Source organism: Mastomys coucha, unplaced genomic scaffold, assembly GCF_008632895.1.
Source record: "Mastomys coucha isolate ucsf_1 unplaced genomic scaffold, UCSF_Mcou_1 pScaffold21, whole genome shotgun sequence".
NCBI lineage: Eukaryota > Metazoa > Chordata > Mammalia > Rodentia > Muridae > Mastomys > Mastomys coucha.
Genome location: NW_022196904.1, coordinates 160,590,937 through 160,615,728, shown reverse-complemented (window position 1 = coordinate 160,615,728; position 24,792 = coordinate 160,590,937). Strand labels below are relative to the sequence as shown.

The window sequence follows — 24,792 nt, the reverse complement described above, 5'->3', positions numbered from 1 at the left end:
TGTATAGCCTTGACTGTCCTGGAACTCACTCTGTAGACCAGGCTGGCCTTGAACTCAGAAATCTGCCTTCCTCTGCCTCCAAAGTGCTGGATTAAAGGCGTGCGCCACCACTGCCCGGCCATTCTGGTTTCAGAGTTTTTCAGACTCTGGAACATTTTCTCACATAAATGTCTGTCAGTGAAGCTTCCCTACTACATACCCGAGGCCCCGAGAGCCACGCCCGTGTCTGAGATGGCTCATGCTCAATGCCTTTTCATTTTGGGTTTTCAGGTTAGGGCTATTGCATCTCTAATAATCACAGGAATATATATTCTCCATGGGTTGTAATTAGGATTCCTGAGAGGCTGGAGAGATGGCTCAGAAGCTGAGAACACACACTGCGTTCAGAGGACCCAGTTCAGTTCCCAACACCCATGCCAGGTGGCTCACAACCACCTGTTGTTTTTAAGAAGGATTGAGATAATACATGAGATGCATTTAGCTCAATACATATTAGCTCAATACAAAGCATATGATAAATATTGCTATTATAGGGAAAGGTGCTAAACTGGACATTATTAAATACTATATATTAAGTAACAGTAAAGATAAAGTTTGAAGAAAGCTCTCTCATGTTTTGCTTCATCACACTAAAAACTGCCATACTCACCAGAATATGGGGCTCTCCCCTGGCTCCTTTACTTTGTAGTATTCTTTGTCCTGCGGCAAGACTTTGGTTAACCCAAAGTCTCCTATCTTAACCCTGTTCTCGTTTTCCACCAATATGTTCCTTGTTGCCAGGTCCCTGTGGATATACCTTTTTGTACCAAGATATTCCATGCCCTATAACCAAAAAACATATTTTTCTTTTAGTAGTCATACAAATATAATTTATACGGCTGTATTCCTACAAGTTCTCCTTATTAGTTAAGAACAAGTTTGTATGACTTGAGTTAGTTCATCTACAAGCGACATGTAGGATGCTGGGTACCTTGCATATCTGAGATGTGTACTGCAGAAGTTTTTTGTGATCTATCCGTTCTTTATGCTTTTGGAGATAGTCTCGTAAACTTCCATATGGCAAATATTCCATAATTAATCTTAGGTTGCGCCGACCTTTTAATATACAAAAAGAACATAATGTTTTACTGTGCTGTATTTTACTGACTAAATACTAGGAAAAAAACTATATGTAAATGATTTAAGTATATACAAAATCTGGGTCCATGATGATAAAAGTTAATCACAAATTAAAGGTGATATAATAATTAAGAATATAGGTTTTCAATCCAAAATTTTAAAGAAGCTTTATAAATATTCTTAAACCTTCTTTAATTATTTTTGCAAATCTAAATGAGCTGATAAGGAATTTTTTCATTATAACAAGTATCTAATAGAAAAATATTTTAATAGATTATATAGAGAAATGAATTTTGTTAAAAAAAGTTAACACTTCTCCCTTGAAGAAGTGGTGAGAAGGATGATTAACCAACCAGTGAACTTACTGATGTAGTTACAGCCCCAGATCTCCCTGCACGTCGCCACAGTCTCTCTCGGGCACTAGCAACCTACTACCTGGATGACAAAGAGTCGCTGTGCAGTTGAGACAGGTTTGACTGGCAACATACCCGCACTGTAGCACACTCCCTTGTACTTCACAATGTTGTCATGCTGCAGGGATTTCAGGATTTCAATCTCCCTTTCAAAGTCTCTGAGATGCTCTTCAGTGCTGTGCTGGAGCTTCTTGACAGCCACCACCTCTCCCGTGTTGTCCTGCAGCGGGTCGTAGCGGCACATCTCCACACTCCCAAAGTTACCCTAAACCACACGGACATCAGATGCAAGCCAGACGTATTCAAGACATATTACTTCCTAAATATGCAGAAAATGCTGGCAGCTAGAGCTAGTAGAAATAATTCTCAGCTTATGTTAGACAACTTTCGGAGCAAGAAATGGAAATATTATTTTAAAAACTGGGTAGTGTGCCTATAAACAACTTCCTAGAGATGAAGTAGTACTCTTTGAAAAGATAGTTAACAAGTTGTGAACACTAGTTACTAAAGACAAATCAAGGTACACGAGGAGTTGTGGTAAGTTTCTATGACTGACTCCCGGTAACCTTTTTTCTATTTCACTGCATCTTAACTCTGCTGTCAGTAAATGAGGACTGTTCTGTTAGTGAACGTGGCGACTCAAGGTCCTATACTCTAAGGAGATTATTTCTCCCAAGACGAAGTTGGGAAGCAAACACAACACTCTATGGTCCCTCCTTACTTACACTAACTTACTCTGAACTACTAACTTCCTCTTCCAAGAGAGAGAAACAGAAGGACTTCAGTTTGGGAAGTACTACGTAGTTTAAAATCCATCCTCTTCAAAGGTGTTTGAATGCTCTTTGCATGTCAAAGGACCTGAAGTACTCTTCAGTACAGTATATTTAACAGAAAATTTCTCTAATACTCAACAATTAAGCTTTTTTCCTCTACAAATACCCCTTAAATTTTTTGTGAAAAGTATATTTATTAACTCTAGCCCAAAGCCTTTTTGTTTCTAAAACATGATGTTTGATACTATTCTATTTGAAAACGTATGACAGTTTACCTTGCCAAGTTGCTGTAGAAATTTCAAGTGTCTCTCTTCAAACTGTGTAGGGTCCCTGTCTTCAAAAGCACCAGAAAATCCTAGGGCACCTATTCTCATGTTTGGGAGCATGTCATTTTCTGTTAGTAGTTCATAATCTGTAGAAATAAGGAGTGACACCATATTAAATTAGCAAATACATTCTCTGGGGAAAACTGATATTCAAGCTAAGAAGCAGAATGAGTTTAGAATATTAAATAACACAGGGAGATGCAAAATTATTTAGATTATATTCATAGGGGCCTTTAATTATTACCCAGACTTTCAAGATAGATTTTTTTCAAAAGGTAAAATACTATTTTCCAAAACAGGCAGTTTCAGTATTCACAAAGTAAGGTTCTACTCAACCCCCGTAGTGAGAGAGGTTAGTCCTGCCAGCTAGCTGTGGGGCAGGTGTGTATTTATCTCAGTACTCTACAGGTAGGGACATATAAAAATAAGCCTATCTCATGTTTACACAAACAAGTCAATTACAAAATAGATGGGAAATAGAAACACCAAAAGGAGCCTTGTAGCCGAGTAAAAAATGTGATCAGATAAACGTGCTTCTCATTAACTAAACATACAATGAATTCTAAAACTCTTGTTTTAGACACAGAAAATAAATGTTTTCTTGTTCACAAAATAAACAAGTAAATAAAATTAGGTTATAAACAGAGAAAAGTTCTTTTTAAAAACTAAAGACTGCCCAGTCAAGTAGGACATATAGACAGCAAGACATCAAAGACACTCTCAGATGGAACTACAAGAACCTATCCAATTAAAGCTACAGTGACAGAAAGTCAGTGGCCAGTGAGACGGCCCCTCAGTACTCACCCGGAGTAAACAGGCTGTTAAGGTCACGGATGACAGCTCTGAAAGCAGGCCTGAAGTCTGGCTCATAATCCATGCAATTATTTATAAGGTTTGCTAATTCTGTCCACTTGGGTGCAGGGAGCTGATGCTTATCTTCATAGAACTGCAGCTTCTATAGTTAAAGGGCAAATGGTAAGATGCATTCCACAGTGCTGTTACTCCACTTTCTTTTCACAATTAGAAGGGCTAGGAAAGCTCACATCCCGGGAAGAAACCTGAAGGATCAGAGTGCCTCTCCTTCAGCCTGTGTGAACTTACTCTTTGGGAATCCAGGGCACTCAGAGGCTTATCTCCTCCACTGCAGATCTCCCACAGAGTGGTCCCAAAACTCCACTTGTCTGTTGCCAGACTTAAATTTTTAGGATTTTCAATGCATTCAGGTGGTACCCATGGTATTCTCTCCTGAAGAACTTTGAAACAACAGGAACAAACTATTGTTAAATAAGCTCCACAACCATTATTTTATATGTGAAGAGTTTCAAACTCATTTGAATAATCAAGTCTTTTGTGGATATACAGGACTGACTCACATTTACTAAGTCTGAGAGGGGGCTGAACCTTGAAATCCTACTTTAGTAACTCAGATTTAACAATTCATATCCACAAAGACTGAGAAATTTCCCACAGAGATGTATTTTTAAGAGTGTTGTTAGAGTTAGTATCCTGTGTAATGATTTTAGATCAACTAAACTTCTTTCCATTAATTAAGTGTCTCACCGGCACACCACTTCCACCACTTTCCCATTAGTCCTGCCTCTCTCTACCACAGAAAGAAACATACAAAACATACTAAATTTGCCTTAAGATTTATTCTCAATCTTCAAAAAATAATAATAATATATATACATATATATAACACATATAAGTAACGTTCAATCGTTGATGGGTGTTTTAACAACTTAAGGGCTGAGGTCACTATGACTGGCAGAGAAGCAATGCCCAACAGCATCATTGCAGCAGACGAACGATTAAATTATACCAAGCAGTCTCGGTATGAAATTGGTAGACTGGGTAATGTTCAAATCATGGAATTTCCCAAAGAAAGTTTCAGTAGTCCTTAACACCACTGCAAAGAAAGTATCTCAGGAAGGAAGGAGCAGTATAAATCTCTCTGCTGGGATTCTGATAAAGATAAAAAGATAAGAAAACGAGGATAATATTCTACCTTTTGGTAAAGCAATATGGATTTTTTTTTTTTTACATAATGAGGAGGTTAAATAGTTCATTAGTTCCTCTCTCCTTTACCATATAATTTGTTTTTTCTATTTAACTTCTCATTCCAGAAGGTAAATTTCCTCAAATGAAGATCTTAAATCCCCATGAGGTTTTCCTTTCTGCACTACTGTTTGATTATCAGTGTCCTTATTTTTCAGTCAGCTATTAAAGTTAAGTGGCAATGGCTAAACCAGAATACTGTATACCAATGCACAAAATCTGATTAATATGGATTCTTAATTTAGAAGATTCAGGTAGAAAATTAGTTAAAATACAGCTGGCAATATGGCTTAAGTGGATAAAGGTACTTGCTGCCAAGCTCAAGACCAGAGGTTCAACCCTGAGCTCCCGGTGGAAGGAGAGGGCCAACTCCCACTGGTTGCCCTCTGACTTCATACCTGTGTGTGCCACATGCACGCCTCCTTCCATACACATAGATTCACAAAAGAATACTTCAGTGTATGATAGCATGTTTTTTTTTAAAAAAAAGATTTATTTATTTTATGTATATGAGTACCCTGTAGCTGTCTTCAATACACGAGAAGAGGGCGTCAGGTCCCATTACAGATGGTTGTGAGCCACCATGTGGTTGCTGGGAATTGAACTCAGGACCTCTGGAAGAGCAGTCAGTGCTCTTAACCACTGAGCCAGCTCTCCAGCCCCATAACATGATTTTTTACAAAAGGAGAAATGAACATAGTCACAATTTAACCCTGACAGTTTAAATTACTAAAAGTAGCAGCTAAATACCATTAGTAAGCAAGAACATTTAAGAATGCTGAACACAACTGATCCAGAACTTACTGTCCTTTGGTAGAACTGTAATGCTAATGCCAGGATCACTAAGTTTGATGAAAGGTGGATTCCCTGTTTTCCTGTCTTCTTCTCTGATAAGCAGGATATTTTTGGCACACACATTCCCATGAATAAGAGATTTTTCTTCCTATTAAAGTTAAGTGCACATGCATTCAAATATCAATATACAAATATATGTGCATAGAATATGCCCAAAGCTACAATGCAGATTTAAAGAGGACAAAATATAGCATAGTTAATATGGATGTAGAGCATACTTTAGACAGTAAAAGGAGGTCTTCGGTTTCCTTAACTGATGCAATAATCTATACCCACAATGAAATGAGCATTACTTTTTAAAGGACTCTCCAAATGAGAAGCACTTCTAGGTGGTAGCTAACATTAGGAAGGACACCTGCCAGTTCAATAAATGTAGACTAATAAGTGGCAGACACTCTGGCAGTCTGCTCCTATCAATACTGCTTTTTCACACATGCTGTTCAATGCCTATCAATACCACAGCCTACTTTCTGCTATCACAGCAGCACAATATGTGTCCATAAACACAAGTGATATAAACTATGGGTGTCTACAGTAGTTGCAGGAGGCTGGTGGAGGCAGCACTGACTTTCACAGCTGATGTAATACCTCCATGTGCATAGCCATCCCTTTCACAGCTGATGCACTATCTCCATGTGCATGACAACACCTTTCACAGCTGATGCACTATCTCCATGTGCATGACAACACCTTTCACAGCTGATGTACTGCATCCATGTGCATGACAACACCTTTCACAGCTGATGTACTGCATCCATGTGCATGACAACACCTTTCACAGCTGATGCACTATCTCCATGTGCATAGCCATCCCTTTCACAGCTGATGTACTGTATTCATGTGCATGACAACACCTTTCACAGCTGATGCACTGTATCCATGTGCATGACAATCCTTTTCAATGTCTAACAGAATGACTGACTCTGCACTCATTCCAAGACTTCCTTCTGGTTGCCAGGTTAAAACAATTATAGTACTTTTACAAAATAAAACAGGGAGTTTTAGTTAAGAAGAACTCAGGAATCACTTACCAGAAAATGCATGGCCCATGCCAACTGCTTAGCTACTCCAAGTTTCCATAATATATTTATGGAATTTTTGTTTTTTTTCAGGTATGTATCCAGTGATCCGAATTTTACAAACTCTTGAACCAGAATGTCTGCATTAAAATATAGGTAATGATAAAGCTCAAGTATACATCCAATTAAAAATGTATAATTCAAAATTTCAAAGTACTTAGGTTATTTGTAGATACAATAGGCAAATAAATTAAATTAACTCTACTAACATAAAGAAAACAATAAATACATATCACTGTATTTGTTTTTAGCTTATTCACAACAGTAAGAGGTAGGATCCTAAACAATGCATACCTAACATATAATTTATATATAACATACTATTTATTATACAGTGCAAATATATATACTCCACCATAACTGGGGAACCTACCTAGTGCCAATATTCAGTCACTTCAATCAGTTTCATTAATAATTCAGTCTATCATTTATGTATGTTGTTTTCATAACTCCAAATAAATTTGAGCTGAAAGGACTAGTTGTTCCAGTGTTACACGAGTCACCCATAATCTGTATTGTTATGTGCGCACAAAGCTTGTATTTGTTTACTGTGATCCTCATCCATCACTTGGGCATTACAATAAGACATGCTAACTCTATTCTACATTTTCGCTTTAAACACCAGTTTACTTTTTTTTCACAATCTATAACTGAACAGTCCCAGAATGCTTTCAAGTTCAACATCTGTAATTCCATGGTTCTGCTGATACCTCTCGTAGTCCTAAATAATAAGGACTCTGAGACTGGTTATGCCATTAACAAAGAAAAGCAGGTGGTTTTACTTACTCTCCTCTCCACACACACATACTCCATAATTCAAAACCAAATGCTTGTGAGAAAGCTGACTCATCATGCTTGCTGCTTCAAAGAAAGACTAAAGGGAAAAGAGGGAGACAAGAAGTGTGAGGGAATTTCTGTCCAATGATGTCTGTAAGCATACAAACTTCAGAAAGACACTTTGACTTGAGAGAAGCAGTGTGTGTCCTACTCTCAGCTGGGTGATGGGGTATTTCTAGCTTGATGCCTTCCAAGTTTATTTTTATGAAGATGAAACTGGAGGAGTCTGTAAAGCTCTGAGTAGCTACAGTATATGTAGCCTCCGTATATGTAAAGATTTAATAATACCTATAACACAACACTGAAAGCAATTAGTGTATTAATGTTATTTTAAAAATCCTATTAATTTTAGGCTGGGATGATGTCTCAGTGGTTAAGAACACTGGTTGCTCTTCCAGAGGACCAGGGTTTGGCTCCTGGCACCCACAGGGCCATTAACCACTGCTTCTAACTCTAGTTCCAAAGGATCTTATACCCTCTTCTGACTTCCACAGGCACTACATACATACATGGTACACAGACAAAACAACCATGGTATACATACAAAACAACCATGCACATAAAGTAAAAATAAAGTAATTAAAAAGAAATAACTGAATAAACCCTAAGGATAAAATTTACAGAAAAAAATGAAATTCTCAAATATGCTGTAGTCTCCTCATCATGCAGTCATAGATGCTCCTTAAAAAATAAAAAATAAAAAATAAAAAATCACAGTTTTGATGGACCTCTAGGAGCTGATGAAGGAGCCCTAGCATCAGAAGGAATGCAATACGGGGCAGTCTGTTTTTACTCTGTGTACTCCCACCCACCTCTTTCTCCAACTAATCATCAGCAGGCCAGCTTGTCCCTGCTCTGCACAGAATATTTTTCCTCACTCCTTTCTTTTACTCTTTTTCTCTCAAAGAAGCCAGTCTGCTGTGCGCACCTCCGCCTCCTGGGACACAGACCCTCTCTGCATCATTTTAGCACTCTCTCTGCAGCCTGCCCTTTGCCAGAAGTGCCCTCCCCTCCTTCTCTCTTCCCATTCCCACTTCTACTTCTCCTCTCTCAGCGCCACCCAGGAGTCTAGGGTGGCTTTCCTTTCTCTTTCCACGTACCCATAATGTTTCACACACAGAACTGTCAGTGTTCCTTTACTTCTTAAAATAGTTAGTGCCGTCGGGCAGTGGTGGTACATGCTTTTAATCACTATAAGTACTTGGAAGGCAGAGGCAGACAGATTTCTGAGTTCAAGGTCAGCCTGGTCTACAGAGTGAGTTCTAGGACAGCCAGGGCTACACAGAGAAACCCTGTCTTGGAAAACCAAAAAAAAAAAAAAATTGTTAGTGCTATAGCCTGACTATTGCTCTCTACTCACTGTGGGTCTATTCTGGATAGCAACTGCTGCTGAGGACAATATTCTATTTTATAGATATTTTATAGAATAGAATCGGGTGCCCTAATCAGCACTCTAACCAAGTGCATTATATATGAATGAAATCATATATAGAATAAATACATTCTAAAACAAGTAAAGTGGAGAGGAATAAAGACACCCAGTGTTGATCTCTAGCACACACACACACACACACACATACATACATACACATACACACACACATACATACATACATCATAAGCCCCACACATAACTCCTAAAAATAGAACTTCCACATGACCCAGCTATACTAAATCTGAGCATAAACCCAAAGGACTGTGTATCCTACTACAGAGATACCTATACATCCATATATATATTGTTGCTATATTCACAACAGCAAGGAAATGGAATCAGCCTCAAGGCCCATCAACTGATGAATGGATAATGGAAATACATATACATTATGACATATCATTTAGTCATAAAGAAAAGAAAAATTATTAAGTTTGAAAGAAAATAGAACTGGAAAAAACAGTATTAAGTTAGGTAACTCAGTTTGGCTCAAAGAAAAAATATCACATGTTCTCTTTCATATGAATCCTACCTTCTAACTTTTATACATATGAATGTACATGTATGTATAGAGTCTAAATACAAGCAAAGAGCTCATGAGAGGAAAGAGGGGGTAACAGAATGTGTAGGTATAAAAATGGAGGCTAGAGATGCAAAGATTGGTAGATAGAGAGGAGGGAGGGAGGAGAAAAGGAAGGGAGGACGGGAAGAGGGGAGAAAGAAAAAAGGGGAAGAAGGATAGAGGAGGGAAAGAGGAAGGGAAGAAGTATAGAAGAGGGAAGGAGGAGTGGAGGAAAGGAGAGGCAGGAAAGGGAGGAGACTGTGAAGAAAAACTAATGTGTGAAAATCCATAAGTAAATCAGGTATCCGTAAGCTAACCAAAAATAAAATAAAATAAAAACCACAAGAGTCTGAACAGAGGGATCTTGTGTTTATAGATAAAGCTGGTCTCAGAAGACATAGGTTGGTAAGTACCAGGGGTAGGATAGCTACCTATACATAGTTGGTCAGTGAGACCTGGGACCCTCAAGACAATACACACAATTACCATGGCTATTGGTTGTGCACCGGCCTGGACTGTAAGCGCCTATTGCTGAAGGTGCCATACATCTGAGTCAAAGGACATAAATAAATCATGCCAGAACTGGGCTGGAAGCTTCCTCCCTGCTAGCCAGCCCTCAAGGTGCTGGCTGCTAGGCCAAAACTGTCATGAACTACTCAACTATGGCTCCTGTATGCAATAATACCCATCAGCCAGACAAGATACCCCTAACAGCTCAATGGTGACACGGCTTTTAACAGATTGCTTTCTGATTAGATTTGAGGCCTGCTTTGCTGGAGGAATTCATGTCTGGAACTGTAAAGCTGGCCAAAAGTTTGTGACTGGGGAGGCTGTAGGCCTAAGTGGTGAAGCTGCTGCTGCTGTTTGGCTACATGAACATGGTATCTCCATCACACTGCCCTGAAAATAACTGTCTCTACCCATTAGACTAGTATTGTTGCCAGCTTTCGTCCTAACAAGCTTCTTTCTGCAGGGGTCAGCAGTGACCACAGAGACTGATAACTTGTCAAAGTACTGAGAATAAGTGACTCTCAAATTCTCAGCCACGAATAAGACATCTATATCACCCACTCTGTGACTGACTAAGAAATGTCCCCATACGGTTATGTTATGTGGTGCTGTTTGGGGAGATCATGGGACCTTTAGGAGGTAGAGCCTTGCTACAGGAAGTAGTTCATTGAGGATAGTCTTTGAAGGGTAGCATTGCTTCACACTTCCAGTTCTCGTTCCTCCTCCTGTCACCAGGTCATGCCTGCTCTGCTATGATGGACTCTTATCCTTTTGGATTGCAGGTGAAAATAAACTCCTTTATAATTTGCTTTTGGTTGTAATGTTTATCACGGCAATGGGAAAGTAAATAATATGCCCTACAAGGACCATTGTACGAGAAATCATGTGCCAGCAAAAGGAAGGGTGGTATGGAACACTCAACACTCACTCTGGGCTTCACATGGATGTCGCACTCTTGAAGTTAAAGCAGTTGTGTTTACCTGGCTAGATATACACAGGATTCAATACTCTTTTGTGGAGAGAGGAGGAGCTCATGGGGCCTACCACTCTCTAAGGACTTTACTGGTTGACAGGGGATGGACACATATCTCTTTAATGGTAAAGTGAGTATATTCCTGTAAATCAACCTTCACCCACACTCATGTAAGCAACCCTAATAAAGCTCACTAGGTCACTCAAAGACGAAACAGTAGAACAGAGGTTAGTTGGGAAGAGAAAGAAGATCATTGGGAGACATGAGACTAAATGCTTAAAATATATTCTGTGTGCATATAAATAGTTCATAATGAAACTTATTTCATGCATAATTAATATATGTAATAAAAGCATACAACTTTATAATTTTGAAGGCTCACATGTATTTAGTATGCTTATGAATACACATATCTACACAGTGTAAAAAGCCATGGGAAGGGCCGACCCAACAACCATACACACCTCCGAGTAGCTTCTATGTGCTTTATCGAGGACTTTCAAAAGAACTTCTGTCTCGTGCAATTGACCATAATCTCCAACTTCTCTTCTTACACCTTTAAAAATTTTTGTAAAAGTACCTTGGCCAAGGCTTTCATTCTTTAAAAGAAAAAAAGGAAAGTGGGAAGTGAATAAAGACAAATGAAGTAAAGAATTAGAAAATAGAAAATACATTCAATGACAAAAATGTTTTTAAAAATGGTAAACATTTTAAAACTGAACCTAAATTTGAGGTTTGAAATTCTCTATTCTTCTTCCTTAAATAATAATTAAAAACAAGGATTTAATGAAGTATATTTTGACTATTGTACTTTCATGTCTCCTACAATGGCTACAAATTATTGCACTTCTTAAAAAGTCAGCGCTTGCCTAAATTTGTTTACAAATGATCCTTCTTCCTAGGCTTTCCTCCTAGTATAATGCAAAGCCAGGACAGTATGGTGTGTGGGGGCAGAAGTCCGATTTGTTTCTTATCACTCGCCAGCTGCCCTTCGGGAGGTTATAGAATCCCTGTGCTTCTGTTACCTGGGGTGTTCCCACCCACCGCCCCTCCCTCTCCAACTTCTCCTTTTCTTTTCCCTATGTGGCCCAGGCTGGCCTTGAACTCAGTTTGCCTTGAACTCTTCATATAATGAGCAATAATACAAATGTCCTGTAGAACTGCTTTGATTAATAAGTGAATAAATACATGAAAGTACCAAAGCCTGAAATAAACTAGATGAACAGCTACCACCACTACCATGAGAACTAGCCTTTATCATGTTTCTGGTCAGAATAACTGTTGAAAAGCCTGCGTTCAGAAGCAGTGCTACCATGTTCAAATGCAAGCTCCACCACACAGTACTCCAACAGTCAACTTCCCCGGCTGCTCTCTGCATCTGTCATACCTGAAAAACAATGCCTTTACATTCTGCAGTTCCTCCCCTCTCTACTTCTACCTCTTTCTCTGTCCCTCTCCCTCTGCCCTTCTCCATCTCCCTTGTGTGGTCTGTTTCTCAGGCTGAAGCTGGGGAATTCACTATTGCACCCCAAGCGGGCCTCAAGCTTACTACCTTCCTATCTCTGTCTCCTGACAGGCATAAGCCAATATGCTTCATTTAAAAATTCTGGGGTATGTTGTTAAGTCTGATGCTGTGATTAAAGTCAGAACTTTGTACACACTAGACAAAGGCTATCGCTGAGCTCCATCAGGCCTGCTTTCCAGTCCCCTCGCTCTCATGTCAGAGGTGTGGGAAGAACCTGCTTTCTAAATGGTCTGTCAACTAAGTGGCAAGCACAACCACAGGTTTTACACACCTATTCCTTCTTTCCTGGATTCCGTCTTTAAGTAACACATCTTAAATGTTTTCATTTTACTGTTTTCAAGTCCTCTTCAAAGATACCTACATTTTATGGTCTATACTTGAAAGTTATATAAAATTATTAGAAGTTTAAATTTAATGTTTGTTTGGTTTGATGACGTCTACTTAATATTGGGTAGTTTGCCTGTGTTTTAGTGTTTTAATTAAAAGCTTATTCTTGAAGTGGTTTATCTAGGGGAATCCTGGACAACATGAGCTAAGAGAACATCTCTCTTTCTTTCCTTTTTTGGTTGTTGTTTGTTTTTTGTCTTGTTTTGTTTTTAAGGAAAGTTCTCATACAGCCCAGAATTGCCCTCATCTTCATATGTAGCTAAGGATGCCCTAAAGCTCTTCATATGTCTGCTTCTCTCCCCCAAGTGCTAGAACTATACTCCTGGATCAGAGTGTGTTTTTCAAAAATGTTGCATGTGTTTCTCCCAAGCATCTATGGTACTGTCTTTAACTTACTGGTTTAGTGATTCTCAGATCATGTAAGTAACATAACAAAGCCTAAACTCAAAAGCTTCTAAACTCCTCTTTATCCTCACTAAATCAATGAAAACAGACACTACTCATTTTCTTCTTGCGTAGACAAAACACTTCACACTCCATACACTGCATGCATACTCTTGCAGGTTACAGCTATATTCTGAGTTAAGTCTCACTTCTAACTCAAAGTCTCCCTTCTAACTCAAAATGCCCTTGAACAAACTAGGATCAGTCCCCTTTGTAATGACTTTCATTCTAACCTCTAGGACACAAAGACTAGCCTCAGGCTCACTCATACCACACACTAGTCAAGCCGTCACTTCCTACGGACTATTTTGTTTTCAGATCCTTACAGACAATCTACTGAATTCAGCTTACTTGCTTGTATACATGGGAACTAAAAGAGGTGTCTTTAACTTTTAAATTTCCAAAAGGAGTATTTTTAAACTTCTAAAAAGAGAATATAACTCCATTATTAATTAATTCTGCTAACTTATGCTGTAAGATTGGCATATTTTCTAAGATATATGAATTTTATAAATGATAAATCTTGAAATTCAAGAAAAAATTTACAAGTTATAATAAAACATGTCAAATATAACATGAATCAGCTAAGAAATTTAAGAAGACATCACTTTAAAGGAACAACAACAAAAAAAAAAAACCACCCAATTATCAAGATGGGCTTACAAATGTCAAATCTTCGTTCCTGATTTTGTGGAACACCATCTGATTCACATTATTGTGCCGCTGTAAGGTTGGCGAGATCTGAACATCAGAAATTCCATTTGTTCTCAAGACAAGAAGGTTTGACTTATCTGGAAAAGCACAAAGCATCTGTTTCATGTGGGGTAGGTCTGTATGCGACCAAAGCACAGCAACATTACGGCCTGCTCCAGGTGCGCGGCATGGGTGCTCTGCGTCCAGGGGGCTCTCAATAGCTAGCTGCTCAGTTATTTCAGGAATTTTATTACTCAACTCTGATTGAAAGACTCTTACTAGCTAACAAGTTCATTCAAACTTACAGTCACTTCTTAACAGAATTTATTTTCTGGGAATTTTAAAGAAATTATTTTAAGAGATTTACAATCTTGCTATTTCATTTTACAAACAAGAAACTGAAATCCTAAAAACATATGAAAGATATTAACATGCAGGAATTTGGTAGTGGAGTCTGGAAGTTCCGTAAGCAAATGGCTGGTAAGTTCAAAACAATTATCTTTAGAACACCTTAGAATGGAGCTTCTGTCACCCTCCTACTACATGTACCATAAAGCACACTAGAAAAATCAACTTGCTTTCACAGAGCCCTGCCTTTTGCCTACTTCTTTTCAAATCACCATCCACTGCATGCAGAGCATGACTAGTATCTCTAGATTAACTGGAGAGTTGTTACCTTTTGGCTTTGGGGGACAGCATTTGGTAAACTGGAAGATGATACTGTCTGAGCGCACAGTTTCCATCTGGTAGCAATTCAAAAGGTCCTTAAGATTACTGAAGTTCCTCTTAGTCCCACTGAGGTTGTATTCTCCATTCTCATTCTTCGTAATCAAACAGTGTTTATATTCAATGACATTTTCTCGCTATGTAAGTTTAGTTATAAAAAGGAAAAAAATCACAATGGTAATTATGCAGATTATTCAGCCAAAAGGGCTATGAAAACACAACCAACATAACATTTAGACGGTTAAGCTCTAAATTGTAAGGCAGTGCCTTGGGAAGACATTTAATTTAATCACAGTGCCACATCCTCCAGAAGAGCTCAGTAATTGATTTCAACAGAAGAAATGATGCCCAACACCATCACCATCTGCAACTAACAGCTTCCCTTGTCTAACACTGGTGCACCACACAGACCTTCATAAGCTCACTGCGCCCCCTACCTCTGTTCTGCCCAACAGCACACACCCTGATGTGATTGTATCCATCCCTTAACTCACTGAAGTGATAAAATACTTTATTGGTGAGGCCCTCCCTAACAGGACTAACTCCATTCTACAAGCAAAGAATATGCATTTCATTGTATACTATTCTATTTTTATAATTATCTCTACTATGGCATTTTTTAGTTCTATCTTAAAAGCATTTGTCTTATGTAATGAACAATGAACTACTTCATTTATCTTAATAATTTGACCTGCTTTATTACTGTATTCATCCAGTCTTGAGCAATTTATAAAATAACTGTTAATGCCTCAAGGCAATCTCATGCTTTTATATTTTAAAACATCTTTCTGAATAAATATTATATTTTCTGATATTGTCTATTTTTGTCTATGCTAATCACAATGCTTAACTGAATACTTTTAGTACACCTTAAAATTTTTTTTTTCCAACAGATTTTTGAAACATAGGTTTATATCATATATTCTCTAATTTCTTATCACACCTATTAGGCACAATGATAGACATAAAAAATTGAGCAAGTTAAGTAAATAATGTAACAGTTTACATAATGGTGAAATGATGAGATACCTGCTGCATTTATAGACAACTCCTTCTCTACATGTGCTGAGTACAAGATAGGTGCTTTTATGAAAATAATTGAATAACATCTTTACTTTCTATATTTTTGTAAAATAAATCTAGATGTTGCTACAAATCTTCTCAAGATTTAGAGTACATAGCTGTCTTACATATATTTTAAAGATATGTAGTTATGGATAAACAATCTTAGATGAGATCCAAATTCACATGCATTTAACAGTGAGGATCCAGTGCACTCTCACATTCAATTATGTCCCTGGTGCTCTGAATGTCCCAGTTAGTAGCCTATTCTAGAAATCAGAAAATGTTCTTTTCACTTATTTTCCTCTAAATGATTTGGTAAATATTTTCGGTTTTTGTAAGCAGGCTCCAATATACTTAATGAAACACCACTTGACACATGGCTAATACTCAAACATCAAAAAATAAAATGAATGTTAAAAGTAAAGACATTATAGTTATTTGTGTATTTACATTGACTTTATTGATTATTTATTTTACAATATATTAAGATATGCCAAGTATTACTATGCTAATTACCATCTCAAGAACAATGATTCTTAGTATTAAAAATAAAATCATTCTTGATGGAGAAATACAGATTGCACAACATGTTGCTATTAATAAGTGTGACACACTAACCTCAACAGCAAAGGTCAGAAAGTATTTGTTGAAGTCCTTAGGGCTACACCGCAGTACATAGAGTCCAGTCTGGTTGCCCGCCTTCTTTAGTTTGCTAATGGCAAAATCCATTCTACAAGTTAAGGAGAAATAACATGAATGGCAGCATGAACATGTAACCATGGCAAAGGCCACAACGACCACATAAAAACCACTTCTCACAACACTCCCTACTATATATATTTACAAAATCTGTTTTCAAGAGAAATAAGTGTATCAAGTTATTTTGTAGTGAGTTCAAACCAATTCAAGGAATAATTATATTATTTTAAGACACTATGAAACAATAAAACCACGAGGAAGATTCATACATTTTAATGTTCTGCTTTCTTTTTACAAACCGAATAACTTAAAAAATACAGTCCCATAAAATCTCTCATGACTCTTTATCACAGAAGTACTAATACAAAACTATCTTTCTATATTTACATCAGTATCAAATCTAGCAGATGATCTACAGTGACTGGAAAATATCAGTCCTAAAATTTGCTATGTGCAAAAAGAATTAGTATGTGTATAAAACTCAAAGATGTAGCGCGAGAAAGCAAGTTTAAATTTACATAACAATATGAATGCCACACAGGTGATGGTCATAAGGTCGGTGCTGTCCTGCTGAGATTCTTTTTATCAAGCTGAAACAGCCACCAGTCACCTGGAATCGAAGTCTCAACTGAAGGAGGCTCAGATTGGACTGGCCTGTGACCACGACTGGGGAATTATCTTGACTCTTAAGCAGTGCGGGAGGGTGCAGCCTACTCTGTGTGGTCCTGGTTTGTATGAGAGAGCAGGCTGCCCATAAACAAGGAGCGTGAGAAAGGAAGCAGGGTTTTTCATGGTTTCTGCTTCAGTTCTTGTTTGAACTCCTGCTCCGGTCCCTCCATGATAGAGTGTGAGCTGGATTGTAAACCAATTAAAAAGGCTTTTCTCTTCCAGTTGCTTCTGCTCAGCGACGAAAAGCAAACCAGAGCAGTAATTCTTAGCCTCGCGTATTGAAGGGTGAAGATATTAAAATATAATTAAATATAAACTCAAACTCTATTTAACTAGCATGTCCAAACACTAACCCTTCCAGCACTGTGGAAGCTCCCCTGCACAGCACTAATCTAGAAGCATGTGTGTAATACACTTTTTGTGTTTAAGCTTCGGGATAGGTTAAACTATTCAAAACTAATGTCAAACTTCAAGTTTATCACTGAGGTTTCTTCATAGTATTTAAAAGACAATCAGGAGGGGTCTTCATTTGTTTGCTTTCAGTGCCAGAGAGTGACTGCACACTGAGTTTCGGTCCTAGGCAGACACAATTTCTTTAAGACTATTTTGGATGTGCAGCCAATTACACGATGAATGTGGACCCTTCAGATGAGAAGTGATTGTGTGACTGTACATTTCCCTCTGAAAAATGTATCTCTCTGGAGGCCAGGACAGCATGTCAGTGGCTTCCTTATAAATGTCTTGTTGCTTTGAAAAAATGTCTCTCACTGAACCAGCAGCTTTCAGCTGTCTGTCTGGCCCGAAAGCTCTCAGGATGTGCCTCTCTGTCCCCATCTGTTAGACTGGCTATGTCCAGTTTTGTACAGGAGTGCCTGGAATTCAGGCTCTGTCCTTATGCTAACCTACTACACAACTCCCCAGAACTACACTGTGAAACTTGGCATTACTCACGAAATTGGGCCATGGCAGTTGCTCTGTATGTTCTCAAGCACGGCTGGAGGAGCCACCTCTTTACAGAGGTAATGGTGTGCATCCGCAGTTAGTCTGTAATACCCGTCAATTAATGACACAAATGACAAGGCTTCTTTTAACGAGCTAAGCTCTATTTCCTAATCATAAAAGAAAGGAAAACCATGGAATTAAAAGACCAATTAAGTTCTAATGTTGGAAATTCTCTATACTCTATTCTGGCTAATTTCCTCTAACTTGGTCAAATATTTTTTATAACTTTCAATTACCCAGCATCATCTAACAGATCCTTCTATCTGATATGTAAGACCCTCCCAAACACAGGCTTAGCCCACCTTCCCAGTTAGTCACTCAACATTCCTAATTTAATGATATACTTAAATGACTCTGCTAGAGTCAATTAGAAATCTAATACATATAAAGGTTGATATTAATTAAAAACATTTATACATAAATATATATAAATTATAAATATATGAAAACATTTATTTTTATATACTGCTCAGGCTAAAATACAAGTACTAGAAATTCAAGTGTTAGGATATGAAAGTATGCTGTGATTTTTTTATTAAAAATATATATATGAATATATGTATGAATCAGTCAAAAATATGTCACTTTATCTAATAGAAAATCACATACACATATTAAAAAGTATTTATTTTCCATTTATCAAAATAATCAATGTGACTGAATAATTTAAAAGCCCTATTTATAGCAGTAAGAAAAATGCCATGTTGAATTAAACTTAACCAAAAAATTGAAAATGATTGGTAGAAGTTTCAAAATATTCTTGTATAATACAACATGTTATCTGCAAACACAGAAAATTAAGTATGTTCATTTCTAAATTCAAAATTATAAAAATATCTTCTAAACTGGGCACGATGGCATATGCCTTTAATCCTAGCACTTGGGAAGGAGATCTCTGTGAATTGAAGGCCTGCTTGGTTTCCAGAATGTAGTTCAGGACCAAAGCCACACAGTGAGACCCTGTCTCATAAAAAAACAAAACAAAACAAAAAAACCAACAAGAACAAAAATTCCAAATTAATTTCTAAATTGACACAATCTCCAGGAAAATATCAACAGATACCCAGTTGACATACATGGAGAAACTAGACTAACATGGAATTCTGAACACCATGGGTTCGACTTAAGAGAAATGACATAACAGAAGGATGCTTCCTCCTACCTGCCTACCTCTCCTCTAGTCCCCAATCTACATACAATAAAAAGTCTGCTGGGCTGGCACTTTGTAGAGCACACTTATAACTATAATCAAAATTCCTAAGTAACTTTGGTACTAAGACTCTATAAAACTTCTGAAAAATTCTAAAATATAAACACTACTAATGTATAATACAAACTTACCAAAATTTTACCATCTTGCTTATAGACAGTTACAATTCTACTTTCATTTGAGCATTCCTGGTTTGCTTGCTTAATACTGACATCAATAATATCAGGAAAATCACAGTATAACTGTAAATCCTGTAATCAAGAGCATTTAGGAAGTCACAGCGACATTTCAAACAAAGCTTGGGAAGGTGGTGATAGTCAGTTAAAACTCTTTAAAGGGATATTGATCGCAATGTACAGGCATTAAATAAGATGACTTTTCCTAAATATTGAGCTTGAAGACTACATTTATGTATGTTGTATTGACTTAAAAATGAGATCATTAAAGTATGACAGTGTGATATAGAACTTAACCCAATTAATATTAAAAAGAACAATTGTCAGAAAAGTGAAGAATTATCAATTGTTGCAATAATATGATAATACTAAATCACTGATATCATATACAAATGATACATGTGAACAAGTTTAAATGTTGTAATGCAAATATAATAAAACTAATTATATTATCAAAATCAGTTAAACATTTTCATTTAATTAGCTTTATGATTATATTTAAATTTCAGTAAGTTAAAGAATAAAAGAAACAATGTTAACTTTAAATCACTTATAGAATTCAATCTTTCTCTGAAATTATAAGATAGTCATTACTAAGTATTTTGCCATAAAAATTAACAAAACATTTGAAAACATTGTGATACATGTTTTTTAACATCAAGAATTTACTCAAATAACCACATTTACTTTGCTTTTACAGGCATTCTATTTAAATAAGAAAGGGCAAGAATGTATCATTAGGATTACCTGTTCTGTCAGTGTCTCACTTTCCTTATGTTTCCCTCTTGACCACTGAATTCCACCGTTTCCAGTTATTATAATGGTTGCAAAAATCTCCTCACCTGAAGGACCTCTTGCAGATTCTTTTACTTCAAATTGTTCTGTGTAGAAGGCAGACTGCAGGGTTTCCAGGTTTATAAGATACTTAAGTTTTAGGTTCCTAGCAGTGGCTTTACATTGACTGAATTGCTGAATGAATCTGCGAAATCTATACCTTATTCGCTTCCGTGTTAAAATGTGATAGTCTTGGATCTTCGCTCGAACGCATTTTGGTAAGAATGTCTTATAGCTAGAAATAACAAAAATACAGAAAACAAAAAGCAACTTTGAGAGATTAGCTCCTACCTTTTCCCACAATTAGCAGGTTCAACATAACTACCATTTGGTATATACACAAGAAGCCTTAAATTTTCGTTTGATATGCATTCTTTTAGTGACAACACAGTTTATGATATGACATTAATTTTCTTCCTGAGGTGAAATGATGCTCAGTCTAGATAAAGATTAGCATGGAAATTTAATGTAGATGTACTTTAGAATGTACTCTAAAAGTTCATTTACTCTAATTATCTTATATTCCTGGAATGATTTATAAATTTGGGCATTTATTTCTCTGTGCTACAAATAATTCCTATAATACTATACTCCAAATTTTACCTGAATTCTGGAAAAAGCCATGGTTGGACACTATTGTTTGCTGCATACACAATATTTTTTTGTAATATTTTGTGAGCTTAGCTTTAATAAGTCCTAATAATTTCATTCTAATCAAAACAATTCCATTCAGAAATATTGTAATTCTTCTGTATCTTCATTCCTATGTACAATAGCCTTGGGAAGATAGATGTATTTCTAAAGTACATTTACATTACATTTCCACGCTAATCTTTATTCAGAGCATCCATCTTTTAACTGGCTAGTTCTTACTCGAGGAAAGCTGCTGGTATTTGTTCTAGAGGTGAAATAGGAGTTCCACCCTCTGTTCTCAGAATATTGTGAGTGCCACTTCATAATATCAAGTACACTATCCCGGGCCTATTCATTTTCCACCAGTGAAATTCTAGACCTGTTTTAGACTGAGTACTCATTATTTTAAAGGATTCTTAGCTGACTGCTAAAAAGTCACTGAAATTCCAGTTATGTATTTTATAATCAAATGTCATTAGACATGTAGGCAATAAACAGACAAAAGTCATAATTTGCTTATTTTTAAACTCCCATGTGGGTTTACCAATGTCTGTGCCTTCAAATGTGAGTGGTGAGGCATGGCCAGAGCTCCTCAATCTACATTCAGTGACATCAGGATGCTATCTTGAAATTGGCTATGATAATATTATAGATATACCATAAATATAAAAAAAGATTTTTAAAAATCAGAATTTTTTTCTATATGTTAGAACTGACGGGTATTACCAGAGTGTCATAGCTTCTACCTTTTCCCATTTTGCACAAGGCCCCTTGTGAAGTTCTCAAAGTTGTGAGGTCAAATAGCCATAACTGCTAGAGAAAGCTACTATTCAGGGCAACTGGGTTATGTTCTAGGTTCATAATTAGCAGTTTCCAATAACTCCGTCAAGCACACTCTTTTACAGCACGTCTCTGTTCTATTAATTTACCCAAGTCCCACGGCTATTTTAAACCAGTTTTCTTTGTGCAGACTGTGTATGCCTGCTGGGGTGAGAGGACCTCTGGGAATTCTTTAAGATTTCTGCTAACAAATCTATACACATTCACATTCATTTTCTTCTCCTTCCCATCAATATAATAAGTGAGGTATGAACCTGCCAAATAAAAGCTATTTCTTTAACATGTACCACCCACTCATACCTCTCCCTTCCCGTAACACACACACACACACACACACACACACACACAGAGAGAGAGAGAGAGAGAGACCCTTTCAAACTTACTCTGTGTATTATCTCTTTTCTATCCACATGTTTAAATATTAATGTCCTCCCCATATTAAATTGAAGTTTGCCTTGATTCATGTTCCCTCACAGCTACAGTGTGTCTTGTCCTTGGTGGAAGAGTTGAAGGAGTCATTTCCATGCTCTTGCCTGTATTTGCTCAGCTCACACCGGCATGGCTCCGGGGGCGTCACCCAAGGGACAGGAAGGACTCTTGCTCCAGTCAGGAAAGGCTCCCTCATTACTAATGCACACCTTCTGCTCTTCTTACTTGCCACTTTCAGCAGCATTCAACAACCCTATTGCTCTCTTCTTGCAAGTCTTCTCCCTTCACTTCCTTGATTTTATTACATCTCCTCAAGACTCGACGTGGACTCTCTTCTCATCTACAGTCTTTTTCTCTTAATCCCATACCCCTCAAGGCAAGTCAGTTTACCGATGCAATTTATATGTCTCAAAAGTTCCTCAAGCAATGTGTCTAAACAAACTTTTGAGTCCCCCTAGTCTTCCTCCCAAAAGCTCCTCTTAACAGTTTCTAAGTAGCATACACAGAAATGCATCCATTTCTGCAAGCCCTAGAAACCTAGGCTACCTTTGGTTTCACCTTCCTCTTATAGCCCCTGACTTTCTCTTCTAGATCAAGTTCATTCTCTGTCTCTGTCTCTGTCTCTGTCTCTCTGTCTCTCTCTCTGTCTGTCTGTCTCTGTCTCTCTGTCTCTCTCTCTGTCTCTCTCTCTGTCTCTCTCTCTCTCTCTCTCTCTCTCTCTCTCTCTCTCTCTCTCTCTCTCTCTCTCTCTCTCTCTCTCTCATTTTTCTCATAGTAACCCAGCCTAACCTATCACAGGTCCTGGAAGAAGCACTACAATACTACAATGACCTAGTTTCTGATCAGTTCACATTTCGTTCATTTTACCTTTAATTTTACATTTAGTCACTTTAGTTCTATAAATAATTCAGTCAAGAAATTTAAAAGATAATATGCCACAAATTTTTAAAAAAGCATTTATAAGCTTTTTAATATGATAACTTGTACCTAGAGACTTATTTTGCATCCAGAATAAAAAAAGAATTTTTAAACACAATAATAAAATATAAATACATTTATTTATTTAAATAAATTTAAAGTAAATATAAATGACACTTTAAAAATGACCAAGAATTTAAATGAACATTCTTCAAAGAAGATATGCATTTCGTCAATAAGCTTTTCAAAGGCTACTGATCATCAGTAGTCACTGGGGAAATAAAACTAAAGCCACAATCAGACACCACTATCCCCTTCCAGGATGGGAAAAGACAAATAACATGCAGGACATAGTGGCACATGCCTTTAATCCCACCTCAGGTGTGCACAGCTCACCTCTGTGCACTCTAGACTACCCTGCTTTACACACTGAGTTCCACGTTAGTCACAGCTATGTAGAAAAATCTTGCCTCAAAAATATAACAAATAAAAAGACAAACACAAGTGTTGGAAAAGTTAGGAAATTCTTGTATCACTCGTGGGAATATAAAATGAAGTAGCTGCTTTGGAAAGTTTTCTCAAGAAGGTAATTTGAACTATCATATGAATAGAATTATGTTTAGAAATATTTAAGTAAAAATCCATACCCTCAAAGCATCATAGGAGTATCATCTACACGAGCCAGAGAGTGGAAACAATAAAACTTCCCATCAAATAATGAACAGGTGAGCAAAGTATGGTATATCCATAAGAACGGAACTGGTTTTCAATAAAAAGGAATTAAGTAGTTGATATAGGCTGTCATATTTTTGAACCTTGAAAACACTATGCTAAGGCTGGCAAGAGGTCTCAGTGGGTAAAAGCACTTGCCATAAAAGCCCCGCATCTGAGTTACATCACCAGCTCTCACACTGGAGGAAGACAAATGATTCCTGAAAGTTGTTCTCTGACCTCCACATGACATGCACAAGCCCACACTTTCATAAACATGCATTAACAATGAATAAAATTAAAAACTTAGAGAAAACATCAGAAGAAGTCAGAGTTAGGAAAATGCCACTCCATGTATGGTTCCATTTACATAAAAAGACCAAAATAAGCAAATCCAGAAAGACAGAGATAGATGAATGGTTGCCAAAGTGTAGGGAAAGGAAGGTGAGGGCTGAAACACAAATCCTCGGGGGGTTTCTTTTAGGAAGGAAGAAATATTTTTGAAGATTGTGTGACCCTCTTTATAAGACGTTGTAAGCTGGAGTCCACAGCAGACCTTGGGCACAAGCTCCGCAACCAGTCCCACAACACCCAGAGGAAGCTCCACTCCCAGGCGCTCTGACACACCCAGGATCAAGGTGAGCAGGAACCAACATCTGTCCCAACATTGGGAGTAACTGGGACCAGCGGGACCAGGCACACAAGAACTCTGCCAGCCCAGTGACTTGGGTTCCTTCTGGACTGTCTGGGCTGGGGTCCAGAGCAGACCTTGGGTGCAAGCTCTGTAGCCAGTCCCACAACACCCAGAGGAAGCTCCACTCCTAGGCACTCTGACACACCCAGGATCAGAGGTGTGCTGACACACCCAGGACCAGAGGTAAGCAGGAACAA

General features: G+C 37.5%; 1 protein-coding gene across 2 annotated transcripts in view; it reads right to left on the bottom strand.

Annotated features, from left to right (window-relative positions):
- The window catches only part of Jak2 (Janus kinase 2), a 67,970-nt gene that overhangs the window by 7,752 nt on the left and 35,426 nt on the right, over positions 1–24,792 (bottom strand). The window contains exons 2-18 of one of the 2 annotated variants that reach the window (XM_031390054.1): positions 20,531–20,605; positions 20,284–20,433; positions 19,492–19,611; positions 18,100–18,257; positions 16,399–16,510; positions 14,666–14,852; positions 13,960–14,087; positions 11,405–11,539; positions 7,410–7,497; positions 6,576–6,703; positions 5,494–5,632; positions 3,733–3,884; positions 3,436–3,586; positions 2,581–2,717; positions 1,608–1,797; positions 971–1,095; positions 650–822 (exon numbers count right to left, since the gene is read on the bottom strand). In XM_031390054.1, coding sequence (XP_031245914.1) covers positions 650–822; positions 971–1,095; positions 1,608–1,797; positions 2,581–2,717; positions 3,436–3,586; positions 3,733–3,884; positions 5,494–5,632; positions 6,576–6,703; positions 7,410–7,497; positions 11,405–11,539; positions 13,960–14,087; positions 14,666–14,852; positions 16,399–16,510; positions 18,100–18,257; positions 19,492–19,611; positions 20,284–20,433; positions 20,531–20,584 — 2,327 coding nt within the window. In that variant the 5' untranslated portion in view covers positions 20,585–20,605. Of the gene's footprint in view, positions 1–649; positions 823–970; positions 1,096–1,607; positions 1,798–2,580; positions 2,718–3,435; positions 3,587–3,732; positions 3,885–5,493; positions 5,633–6,575; positions 6,704–7,409; positions 7,498–11,404; positions 11,540–13,959; positions 14,088–14,665; positions 14,853–16,398; positions 16,511–18,099; positions 18,258–19,491; positions 19,612–20,283; positions 20,606–24,792 lie in introns of both variants that reach the window. The other variant, XM_031390053.1, reaches the window with a different exon arrangement.